This window comes from Tupaia chinensis, unplaced genomic scaffold, assembly GCF_000334495.1.
Source record: "Tupaia chinensis unplaced genomic scaffold, TupChi_1.0 Scaffold000099_1, whole genome shotgun sequence".
Lineage (NCBI taxonomy): Eukaryota > Metazoa > Chordata > Mammalia > Scandentia > Tupaiidae > Tupaia > Tupaia belangeri.
This window is the reverse complement of record NW_006159563.1, coordinates 1,515,624-1,529,103: the sequence shown is the minus strand read 5'-3', so window position 1 is coordinate 1,529,103 and position 13,480 is coordinate 1,515,624. Positions and strand designations below refer to the sequence as shown.

Here is a 13,480-nt window from a genome sequence, read left to right as displayed (position 1 = left end):
ACTTCGTTTTTGTAGCAACTGATTTTATGTTTTAAATAGATCTTCCTTTCATACTGGCATTGTACTTTAGGGGTTTCTATTTAATAAATGAATAGAAATACAGATAACTCCTGTTGGACTTAAAGAGTATTCCCATAGCTAGTCCTCAGAGCTCCAAATAATAAAGGCGGATGCTATACGGCTGCCTTTCTATCTCTCTGCAAATTCACATTAATCTTGGTTTGAGAATCCCTAAAGAAATAACTACTTATTTTTCTGCGGTATGGGCAAAATAAGCTGAATCTGAAAAGGAAAAAGAATTTCTTTAGGGCAAACAGATTTTTCTCTATAGTTTTTTCTGGCCAATTATCTTAAAAAAATAATCAAGGAACAGGATTTTACAAAGATATTAGCAAAAGCTTCACAGATGCAATTTAACATAGACAATATACTATTCTTCTGGATAAAAGCTGTTGTACCAATAGTTGATACTTTACATATACTACTGTGATTTTAAAAATGAGTATAAAATATAAACTAATATATCTTAAATTCAGAAATGTACTTTATGCTTTTTAATGGCCTTGTTTCTAAAAATATATTTTCCTTATAGGAACAAAACTATAAAATACTGATTTTATCCCTAACAAAGCCTGAACTGCAGTGTCTGTTAACAATGTGGTAGTTAAGGAAGCTGGATCCCATAAGGCAGACTGCATGGCTAGTCTTGGCCTGGATATTCAGGAAACATGTCTGGTGCATGGGTACAAGCACCCCAAATTCTGAAACGAGAGAAAATGGAGACAGAGGACTGCTGCATGATCATTCCTACGGGGTGCTTTCTTGTTTTCCCTCCCACTTCCTGTCTCCTTCCTGCAAGTATATGTACCCTCTGGCAAATTAAAATGAATAAGTAAGTAAGTAAATAAGGTAACTTAAAAAGTCAAAGGGGGTGAATAACAATGCCATAAAAACAAATTAAAATTTTAAACAATATCTACAGTCTTTTAAAAGAGCAATATAAAATAAACATTACTATTATGAAAGACCACAATACACTAAGCATTTGGTCTAAACTACTCTGCTAGTTGCTAATGATTTTTCTATCTTTATTACTTTAAATACATGGATAATTAAAGTCATTTGGAGAATACAGGCATTTTCAAAGTACAATATAAAATCTTTCATCCTTGTTCACTTTATCAAAGCACTGCTAACAATCTGATACATAAAAAGTAGCTTTTTCTATGCATAAACATGTATTCATGTAGACTTTCTTTTAAAGTGGAATAGTAATACATATATTCTTCTACAACTTCCCTTAAAAACTAACAAACTAAACTTTGAATGCATAATTCTCCATATCAATACAGAGATCTACTTCATTCTGATCAGTAAGTAGTTAGGGCAGTATGACGGCTAAGGGTAATGGGTTCTAAGGAAAGACCGCCTAGTTTTGAATTTATCTGTACCTTTGTTTCTTCTCTGTAAACGTGGCTATTATTTTCCTAACTCTCATCGATAGGCACTTTGCCTCCAAATTTCCACTATTATGAACCATATACAATAGCTAAATTAATCTATGCAGGTTATTTTTTGTTATGGTGGAGTAGTAGTCCTCGTATTGTTGAAATCAAAAGCAATTTACATTTTAAATTTTGATAGGTTCCACTGGTTTGCATTCTATAAAAGTGGCACCAATCTGTATTTTCATACATAATTTTTCTTGAATTTAAAATAGCTTTTGTGACAGAATTTAGATGATTCACATTGCTTAAGAGCTATGTGAAGATTCTTTCCTCCTTAATGTCATATCTGTTTTCTATTGCTGCTGTAACAAATGATCCCAAATCGATTTTAAAGTTCATTTTTTTCACTAATGAAAAAGAAACAGAGAGAGGGAGAGACAGAGACAGCACCCCCACCCCAGCAGGGTACCAATACCATGATCCTCCCTCAGCTTTCATCCTTCCATGGACAAGGATGTACCTAGTAGTCATGGGTCTCTGGACTTGAACCAGGAATCTTCTCAGGTAGGATTGCACTTTATTACTGTGTTACTGCCCGGTCGCTTTTCCACCACAAGTGCAGTGGTTTAAAGCCAACACAGATATCTAAAATAGGTTAGTTCCTTCCGGAGGTCCTAGTAAAGGATCTGTGTTCTCTTGTCTTTTCTAGTTTCTAGAGGACACCAGCATTCTTTGGCTAGTGACTGACTCATTCTAACCATGGCAGGCACATCTCTGTGATTATGACCCTACTGCCTCTCTTATATGACAATCCTTGTGATTAAATGGCCCTCTCTTTCTAACTCAGAATAACATTTCCATTTCAAAATACTTAACTTATGCAGTCTCTTTTGTCATATGTAGTAACATATTGAAGAATTTTGGGGGGATAGGAAGCATTTTGTTCAACCCCCTCTACAAATATTTCCTTTTTATAAAGAGGTATTTACAGCTCTGCCTTGACCTTTGACTGTTACTCTGAGCAGTGCTTATTTCTTTAAAAACATGGTGATAGACTCTAGATTATTTTTCTCCAAAGGCCTTTATATCCTATCTCCACACTGTAGACCTACCTCATCACTCATGGCTAATTAGAGCTTCTGATATGCTAGAAAGAAATAACTAATGTTACTATACTGAGTTACTTTATCCAAACCAGAGGGAAATAAACTTGATGAGTCAGTTACTCTGCATACTCATTCTGAAATATGTCACAATTAGCTAGGTCTTCTGAAATAATAATTCAGGCTTGCATTTGGCTGATACAAGAGTATACGCAATAATCTATTATTTTAAAAAATTATTTACTATTATAGTAAGTTCGTTATAGGACACATTTGCTCACCAAAGAGAGAAAGAGAGCGAGAGCGTGTGAGAGAAAGATAAAGAGAACGAGAATAAGAAAATGAGAAAGAAAACTACCAGGTCTGAGATTTGAACTGTGGTTGGCCATGTGGAAGTCCAGTGCCATAACCATGCCACCTGCTGGTTTCTTAATTTCTTTCTTTTTTTCTTTTTATTTTTTTGAGAGATTTTTGCTATAGGGTGTTTGCATTCGACACAGAGAGACAGAGACAGAAAGCAAGAAATCCCCCCCCAGGGGAGTTGGCCAAGCCACAATTCCTTCTCCTCCATTTTCCTCTCAGGATCTTGGGCAGGTATGCACACACACCTGGCGTGAATTTAAGCCACCAGGTCTGGGACTCAAACCGGTCGACTACATGGGATCAAGCGACATTGCCATTATGCCAACTGCTGGTCCCAGTTTCTTAATTTCTTAACGAACAGACAGATACAGGTAGGTCAATGCAGAGCTTAGTGTACTAAACATTAAATTATTTGTAATTTTAAAATTATTCTCAAATCTATTTGAAAAGTTAGAAATATTTTTTCAAAATTCAATTTTTTTTTTTTTTAGATTTTTGCTATAAGGTGGATGTGCTCACCAGCGAGACAAAGAGACAGACAGCGAGAAATCAGCCCCCAGGGATAGCCACACATCAATCCCTTCTCCTCCATTCGTCTCCTGGGATTTTGGGCACGCATGCATGCGCACTCAGCATTTTAAGCTGCTGGTTCTGGGGCTCAAACTGTAGTCGGTTATGTGGGATTCCAGTGACATAACCATTATGCCATCTACTGGTCCCCAAAATTCAATTTTTAGTTACTTTTTGTCTATTAAGATATTATCTCTTGAGAGCTAGATGGTGCAGTGGTTAAATGTGTGTCTAGGAGGCTGACTCACATGGGAAGGTCCCAGGATTGCAACTGAAGAACTTCTTGGGTGACCTGGGCATGTGTGGATCATGACTTACGGTTGGCTGAAGCCAGAAGTGGATTATGGCACCAAGACCCTAACCTGTTGGGGAAGTGTGTGCACGTGTGTTTGTGCTCTCTCTCTGGCTCATATTAATATGTTACACATGCTTTGCCTAGAGTGTTCAATCAATGGTCACTAAACATACTTAATCTACATAAAGGCCTTCAACTAGACCTATTATATTTTCATTAACCAAGGATTACTTGGGTTCCATGTAGTTATTTACTTTTTTAGATTATCAAAACAAACTGTTAGAGACCAGACTGCATAATGGTTATGTCACTGGACTTCCCACTATAGTCACCTACAGTCCTGGACCCGGCGGTTTAAAACTAACACACCGGGTGCATGGGTGTGCATGCCCAAAATCCTGAGAGGAGGGGACCAGCAGTTAGCGTAATGGCTATGTCGCTGGACTCCCACGTAGTCGACCGCAGTTCGAGTCCCGGACCCGGTGGCTTAAACTCACGCCGCGCGCGTGTGCGTGCATGCCCAAGACCCCGAGAGGAGAATGGAGGAGGAGGGATTGCGGCGTGGCCATCCCCTCTGGGGGGTGATTTATTGCTTTCTGTCTCTCTGTCTCTCTCTGACTGGCTGGCGGGCGCATGCACCCTATAGCAAAAACCTCTCCAAAAAGAAAAAAAAAAAAAAATCCCGAGAGGAGGATGGAGAGGGATTGCAACGTGGCCTTGTGGGGTGATTTCTTGCTTTCTGTTTCTTTTTCTGTCTATAGCAAAAATCTCTCTCTTAAAAAAAAGAAAGGATAAAAACAACTGTTTAATCAATGTGTTGATTAAGTACTTTCTTCAGGCACTAATGCTATCTTTGGCACTTCAAAATGTGGACTGCCTCCTACATGGGAAGTAAGTTGTTATTAACCTATTAATTCCTGCAGCTTAACTAAAGTACATTTAAAAACAAAAATGAATACTAAATAGGTATTTTAAAAAGTCCAGGTAGTAATAATTTTTATTAACATTTTCTTCTCTTACATGAAACAAAAATTATCCCTCTCTAGGGGTGTAAAGGAACACAGAAATGACACTCCTGACCTAAATGTGGTAGTAATTATATAGCACTGGAAAACTGGGTCAGTATTGTACATTTACAAATCTAGGTCAGGTCAGCATTTTCTAACTATTATAGTTTTTACCCGTTTACTATATGTAACACTATTACATCTAAAACAGAAAACAGTGGAAATACAGGGATAAATGTTAGCCTATAAATGGATGTATAAATACACATACACTTCATCTGTCCAAAAGAAGTGACCAAAATTAATTGAAAAGATTTCCAGTAACCTATGGAAATATTAACATTTTCTTTTGGCATTATTAGCACATAAATTTAAAATCCTGTTCCAATCTTTGGGGTACAGCTGGTACTGTACTAGACTTTGGAGCTGGAAGCCAAATGTGAAATACAGGTTAGTCATCCTCTCAGATGACTTAAAAACAGGCAAGTTGGGCCAGCAAGTGGCATGGTAGTTAACGTGTGGATTCCCACATGTAGGCGGCATGGTAGTTAACGTGTGGATTCCCACATGCAGGATCCACCATGGCTTGAGTCCTGGATCTGGCAGGTTGAAAATATGCTGGGTACATGGGCATGCATACCCAAAACCCTGAGAGGAGAAAGAGAAGGGACAGGGGTATAGCAATTCCCCCTGGGGGTGGGGTGATTTCTCACTCCCCTATGTCACTCTAGCAATTGTATGTACCATATGGCAAAAACCTAAAAACAAAATAAAACAAAACCTGAAAGACAAACATGCCCATTGTGTGCACACGTGTCAAGGATCCTGAAGGGTCAAGTAAGAAGATCTCAGTGCCACAGCCCTGGGGAGAGTGTTTTATGTTTGTTTGTTTCTCCCAAGCACGTACATATACTCTATCTTGAATTAAAAAAAAAAAAAAATCAAACTGTGTTGCTTACTGTAAGGTAGTACAATGTAAGGGGTAAACAAGCTTATGGAAAATGCAAATTATAAAAAATTATGCATGGATTTCAAATCTCTTTTGACCAAAATGAACAAGTGGTTAAATTTCATTTTTTCATTAACTTTTGGAAAACCCCTTACTGACAACTTCCCTTGGTTTAACAATAAAGCAAGAAACCAGGCTTGATCAAAAAATGATGTCACTGGGAACAGCAAATGGCGTAATAGTTACATTGCTGGACTCCACATAGTCAAGTGTGGTTTGAGTCCCTGATCTGGTGGCTTAAAAGATACTACTCACCCTGGGCGCATGTGTGTGTGCATGCCCAAAATCCCAAAAGGAGAATGGAGAAGGGATTGCAGCATGGCCTTCACCCCTGGGGAGGGGGGAGTGTGATTTCTCATGTTCTGTCTCTCTGCCTCTCCCTGTTTCTCTGGCGAGCGCACCTGCCCTACAGCAAAAATGTCTCTCTTAAAAAAAAAATGATGTAATGAAAATATTAATTCCTTTGTATAGCCTAAACCTTTTCACGAACTTTCAGCACTTGACTCTGCATTCTATTCCTGAGTCTCCCAGCAAGTAGTTACATTTATGTTTTGATAACTACCATTTTAACTAAAGGATAAAGAACATTGTCCCAACACTACTTAATTACTCAGATTATCTCTAATACCTACTTATTCTTCAACATATAAGTAATTTGTTACTTTCTGGAGGACGTCTCCTGAGGAGTTTCTAGCTAGAAGGAACCATTCTTCTGTGTTCCATTCTTTTCTAACTTATCTCTGGAACAGCATGAGGGGAAATATTTCACACCTCTTCTCTGACACTCAGTTTAATTATAAAGCGTAGACATATAGCTCCTACTTTGCAGGGTTTATGAGCATTAAGTGAGAATATCTGTAAATCCCTTAGCATGCCAAGAGGAAGAAATGAAGATAAACTTCCTCATAGTTAACCAAGTGAAAGAAGAGAGTTGGGAATGATTCTAAATCCCATGATTTTTTTGGGGGGGTCAAGCAGTTAGTGTAATGCTTATGTCGCTGGACTCCCATGTAGTTGACGGCGGTTCGTGTCCTGGACCCAGTGGCTTAAAACTCACACTGGGCACGTGTGCGTGCGTGCCCAAAATCCCAAGAGGAGAATGGAGAAGGGACTGCGGCGTGGCCATCCCTTCTGGGGGTTGATTTCCTGCTTTCTGTCTCTATGTCTCTGTCTGTCTGGTCAGCTCACACGCCCTATAGCAAAAACCACTTCAAAAAAAAAAAAAAAAAAAAAAAAAGAAGGAAATCCCATGATTTTTCTACAATGTCTCTACTTCATAGCAGATAACACATAGAATTTACTTAATAATCTCCACTGAGCAGTGACATCCTCGAAGACATTGAGAAAACAGTCAAGAAAACTGAGGATACTATATGAGAAATACTAGATACCATGAAATGTCCAAACATCTGAATAATTGGTATCTCAGAAGGTGAAGAAACTAATAAGGGCATTAATAATCTATTCCATGAAGTTCTGGAAGAAAACTTTCCATATCTAGAGAGGCACTCAAACATCCAGACCCAAGAAATACAAAGAATCCCAAGTAGAATCAATCCAAGAAGATCCTCTCCATGGCACATCATAGCTAGATTGGCCAAATTCACAAAGACAAAATACTAAGACTGGCAAGAAAGAAACGTCAAATTACTTGCAAAGGCTATCCAATCAGGCTAACATTGGACCTCTCATCAGGTACAATGCAAGCAAGGAAATAACGGGGAAATATATTCAAAATGTTAAATGAAAAACAGCTTCAATTAAGAATACTATACCCACCAAGATCATTCTTCATATGGGAAAAGAAGATAAAAAATGTTCTTGGATTAAAAAAACCTGAAAAAATTTATCAACTCCAGACCAGCTCTTCAAGAAATTCTGGAAGGAGTACTATACCAAAAAAAACAAAAACAAAAAACTAAAGACAGACAGACAGCAATAAGAGAACAAAAAACAGCCGAGTACATGGTCAACTCAATGGTAGGGACAAGTCTGGAAATATCAATAATAATGTTGACTGTTAATGGACTCAATTCTCCGATCAAGAGATGTACACTGGTTGAATGAATTAAAAATCATAAACCCTCCATCTGCTGCCTACAAAAAATCCATCTCATGGATAAAGACATACATAGACTAAAAGTGAAGGGCTAGAAAAAGATATTCCATGCAAATGGAAACCAAGAAAGAGCGGAGGTTGCTGTATTAAGTTTGGAGAAAATAGGCTTTAAGACAAAAATCGTAAGAGACAAAGAAGGGCATTATGTAGTAGTAAAAGGACTAATTCACCAAGAAGATATAATCCTTATAAATATCTATGCACCCAACTCAGGAGCACCGTAATATGTAAAGGAAAGACTGCTAGATCTCAAAAGAGAGATAGATTGCAACACAATAATTGTTGGAAATCTCAACACCCCATTATCTCCTTTAGACAGGTCAATGGAACAAAAAATAAGAAAAGAGATTCTGGACATAAATGATATAGAACTTTCCACCCCCAAAGCAGAAAATACACATTTTTCTCAGCCACACATGGTACTTTCTCGAAGACTGACCACATGATAGGGCACAAAACCAGCCTTTACAGATTCAAAGGCATAGAAACTATATCTAGCATATTCTCTGACCATGGTGGAGGTAAACTTAATATTAATCTCAGGAAAAACCCTCAAAAATACACAAATACATGTCAACTAAATAACCTACTTCTGAATGAGTTCATGACTACTGAAGAGATTAAAACTGAAATCAAAAGATACATGGAAACAAATGATAAATGAGTACACAAGTTTCCATAATATACAGGACACTGCAAAAGCAGACATAAGAGTGAAGTTCATAGCAATTAGTGCACAGAAGAAAAAGATGGAAAGGTGACAAAAGGACAATCTAACATGCTTCAGGGAATTGTAAAAACAACAGAAAAATCCAAAAAAATGCCAGTAGAAAAGAAATAATAAAGATTCGAGCAGAAACAAATGAAATACAAAATAAGCGAAGTATACAGAAAATAAATGAGAGCAAAAGCTGATTCTTCGGAAAGATAAACAAGATTGACATGCCATTAACTAGACTAATTAAGAAGTGAGAAACAAACCAGATACATCAAATTCAAATGACTCAGGCAACATTACAACAGACACAATAGAAATACAAAACATCATTAGAGGATACTATGAGTGCTATATGCCAGCATAGAAGAAAACCAGGATGAGATGGACAAATTCCTGGACACGTATAATCTACCAAGATTGACTCAGGAGGACATAGGAAGCCTGAATAGACCTATAACAAGCAATTGGATTGAACCAGTAAAAAATAACCTCCCAACAAAGAAAAGTCCAGGTCCCAATGGTTTCACTGCTGAATTTTACAAAACTTTTAAAGAGGTAAACCAAATCTTACTCACTGTTTCTAGAGATCCAAAAGGAAGGAACCCTTCCAAATTCATTCTATGAAGGCTCCATTACCCTCATTCCCAAAATGGATAAAGATACAACAAGGGAAAACTACAGACCTGTATCTCTGATGAATATAGATGCAAAAATTCTCAACAAGATACTTACTAACCATATTAATCAACATATAAAAAGGTTATTCATCATGACCAGGTAAGCTTTATTACAGGGATGCAAAGGAATAATATAGTACTGGAAGTCCTAGCCAATGTGGTCAGACAAGACAAGGGAATAAAAGCCATTCCAGTAGGGAAACAAGAGCTAATACTATCTCTGTTTGCAGATGACTTGATTGTATAGGTAGAGGACCCGATAGCATCCACACACAAAAAAAATCCTTGAAGTAATAAATGCATACAGTAAAGTGGCAGAATACAAGATTAACTTACAAAAATCTATAGCATTTCTATTTGCAAACAAGTAGTCAGAGACAGAACTGAACAAAGTAATCGCACTTACCATAGCCACAAAAAGTATAAGATACCTAGGAATAAAACTAACCAAGGAAGTAAAAGACCTCTATAAGAAAAACTATGAAAACCTTAAAAAGAAAATCAAAAAGGATACAAAAAAGTGGAAGGCCATCCCATGTTCCTGGATTGGAAGAATTAGTATAATCAAAATGGCAATCTTACCCCAATTATCTACATATTTAATACAATCCTTATAAAATAACAAGAGACATTCTTCACAGATCTAGAAAAGACAATCATAGAATTTGTTTGGAATCATAAAAGACCCCATATTGCCAAAGTCACCCTGTGCAAGAAGAGTGGAGAGGGTGGCATCTCACTTCCTGACCCCAATATATTACAAAGCTGTGATAATCAAAACAGCATGGTATTGGCACAAAAACAGACATCAGGACCAATGGAACAGAGTAGAAACTCCAGAAATAAACCCCAAAACATACAGCCAAATCATCTTTGACAAAGGGTACCAGTCAATCCAGAAGGAAAAGGAAAACTTCTTTAGCAAATGGCGCTGGAAAAACTGGGCATTCACCTGAGTAAAGATGAATCTGAACCCCTACCTGTCACCATTAACAAAAGTAAACTCAAAGTGGATCAAAGATCTAAACCTAAGACCACAAACTATAAAACTACTGGTGGGAAACACCGCGGAAACTCTGGGAGACAATAGGGTAGGCAGACTTCTTAAGCAAGACCCCCAAAGCACAGGCAATAATCCCCAAAATAGACAGGTGAGGTTACATGAAATTAAGAAATTTCTGTACAGCAAAGGACACTGAAATTAGTTTGAATTGACAACCCTGGGAATGGGAGAGAATTTTTGCTAACTGTGCCTCAGATAAGGGACTGATAACCATAATACACAGGGAACTCAAGTGGCTTACCTGGAAGAAAATGATTAACTTAATTAAAAGATGGGAAAATGAGCTAAATGAACAACTCTCTAAGGAAGGCATATGAACAGAACAGCCAGAAAAACATATGAAAAAATGCTCAACAACCCTCATCATAAGGGAGAAGCAGAACAAAAACACAATGAGATACCACCTAACCCCAGTCAGAATGACAAAGATTAAAAAAAAAAAAAATGGAAAGGGATGGAGGGGACATGGGGAAAGGGGAACACTCATACACTGTTGGTAGGAATGTAAATTGGTCCAGCCACAGTGGAGAACCATATGGAAGTTCCTCAAAGACCTTCAAATAGAATTACTATATGATACAGAAATCCCACTCCTGGGTAACTACCCAAAGGATAGCAGAACGCTCAGTAGGAAAAGCGCTTGCACAGCTGTATTTATTGCAGCATTATTCTTGACTGCTAAGACATGGAACCAACCCAAATGTCTACGATGAATTTATTGAAAAAGTATGGCACATATACTCCATGGAATACTATTCAGCCATAAAAAAACAAGGTCCTAGAATTTGATAGAAAGTGGACGAATATGGAAGATTTGTCGCTGAGTGAAGCAAGTCAGGCTATGAAAGAGAGACATTGTATGTCTCCATGTAAGGTATACCGACTGCACTCTATGGTAGAGACTGAAAGTCAGGAGGACATAAAAGCATTAAAAATTGTTATGGACACTACCGACAAGGTGGAAGGAGAGTGTGGGAGGGGAAGAGTGTAGGAAAGGAAATTTGGGGAAAAAAAGAGAGGTAAGACATTTGTGGGACATGGATATGGTTTAGTAACTGTTGATGAAGCTGTTAATAGTATTCTAAAGTGGGCTGGACTGAGGTGTATATCATGCTGGGTAAAGTCTCTTTAAAATCTAAATGATGTACCACGACTGAATGTATAAATAGTAATAATAAAGAAAAAAAAATCACCTGGCAGTTATTTTTTATTACCCACCTGTGTTTGATCAACATGTTTATATTTGGTGATTTGATTAACAAATCACTGAGACTCATTTTATTCTCAATTTTATTGTGTTTCTATTGACACCATTAAGCTTTCTGGTATCTGGACATTCATGTAAGTTTTTAGACCTGGCTTCACTATCTTTTAGGTATGTGAGCAGAGAGAATACAGTTTCCTTGTGACTTACTTCCTTCGACTAGACATCTACTTAGATGTGGGCCTGAGATAAGACATTAATAAACTGATTTTCTGAACAGAGCCTGGTACACAGCAAGTGCTAGTGAGTTACTATTACTGTCCGGAAATACAAGAATGGAAAGGCAATTTAAATACTGTACTGCTCACCTCAAATATAGCATGTCTTGTTTTTAGCTACTTCATTTATGGTAAGATGATGAAAAGAAGAATGAATGCATCTTTGACTTTTACTGCGTGTAAAATTAATTAAACTTCAGTCTTTGTACTTTCTAAATTGAAAAAGGAACTAATTTTCTAGGTTAATTATCAGCTAATTAATGACACTGAAAATCACGTGTATCCTATCCTGCTACAGGTGGGAAAGAAGTGAAATGGAGAATATCCTCAGGAAAAGGAACAATCTATCAATATACTGCCATTTCTTCTCTACTGGCAAACTTGTGGGGTGGGGTTAGAGACTGACATCAGCATGATCAAAATAGCTGGCATAAATCAGGCAACAACCAATGAATTTTTGAGAAATGTCTAACAGTTGTGTGCTGTGTGGGCTTATGCAGCAACTTTCAGAAACATAAGCACTATAACTTTTCACCAGATCCTTGACGCTCTAGAACCAGGGATGCTTTTGACATTGTAACAAGCAAGAAACATTTCCCCCAAAATATGTTCATAGATGCAACATTTGGCAGAAAGTTCATAAATTCACCTTGAGGGCTTAAAGAAGTTTGACAATTACCATAAAAAAGGCAAAATGTCTCAGGCCTAGTTTGGGGGATTTTACTATTACTACCAACTACTACATCTTTCCCCTGGTCAAGCTGGCCAAATTTTTCTCAACCTGGAAATGTAAACATTTCTTTTGCAAACTTATGAGCTACACTTTCTTGAGTGGCCTAAGATATCAAAGGACTCTGCAGAAACACAAGACAACAGGTACACACATAAAATCTTAAGAAAGAGGATGGAGAAGGCCCCAGCCCAGACAATACTCTGAGAAGTACATTACGCTTTTAGAAAAGAAACCCGCCTTTGCAGAGAACTCCAATCATTAAGGCCTATGGTTTGTAAAGTAGCATCTTTAAGGTTGAGAGCATGAGGTGGGAGAGGACTGAAAGGACATTGATTCAACAGGTGAAAATCAAACTGTGAAGTTTGGTGACCAAAAAAAAAAAAAGAAGAAAAACAATACCTGGGGCAAGAACCTAGGGCAAGACAAAGAGGAAACAAAACACCAGGCTCAAACAGAAGCTCTAATATCGCGACTGGTCAATGACCACAATATTCTATGTCACTGACGAATTAGGCCAAACCAGAGCATTTCTTCTAAACAACGCAAGATAGTGGCCTCTGAGGAAGGGGCTGTGGCTCCACGACCCTAGGGTCTTCCTTGGACGGCTGGCACAGATTGTCCCTGGATGGACGTGCAGGGACCGACCACATGGTCTCTGCACCCTCCGAGCCCCAGGAGAATCGAGTATCAGGGCTCCTAGACCCGCACACCCAGGGCTGCCGCATAACCCTCCAGCTTTAGCCCGGGGCCACAACCCCTCAGCGACGCTAAGCCACGTATGGATAAACGCAATACGACCCGGTACCCCTAGTTCTTACCATAGTGAGGCCGCCGGTGCCCCAGCCACATCACCCTTCCGGGCCCAAGGCGGAAGAGGCGGGGACGGAACTACT

General features: G+C 38.3%; 1 protein-coding gene across 1 annotated transcript in view; it reads right to left on the bottom strand.

The window, feature by feature from the left end:
- TMEM167A (transmembrane protein 167A) overlaps nucleotides 1-13,468 on the bottom strand; it is a 31,158-nt gene extending 17,690 nt beyond the window's left edge. Inside the window, exon 1 of the mRNA XM_006143485.3 lies at nucleotides 13,406-13,468. Coding sequence (XP_006143547.1) covers nucleotides 13,406-13,408 — 3 coding nt within the window. The 5' untranslated portion in view covers nucleotides 13,409-13,468. The remainder of the gene's footprint in view (nucleotides 1-13,405) is intronic.
- Nucleotides 13,469-13,480: the final 12 nt, after the last annotated feature.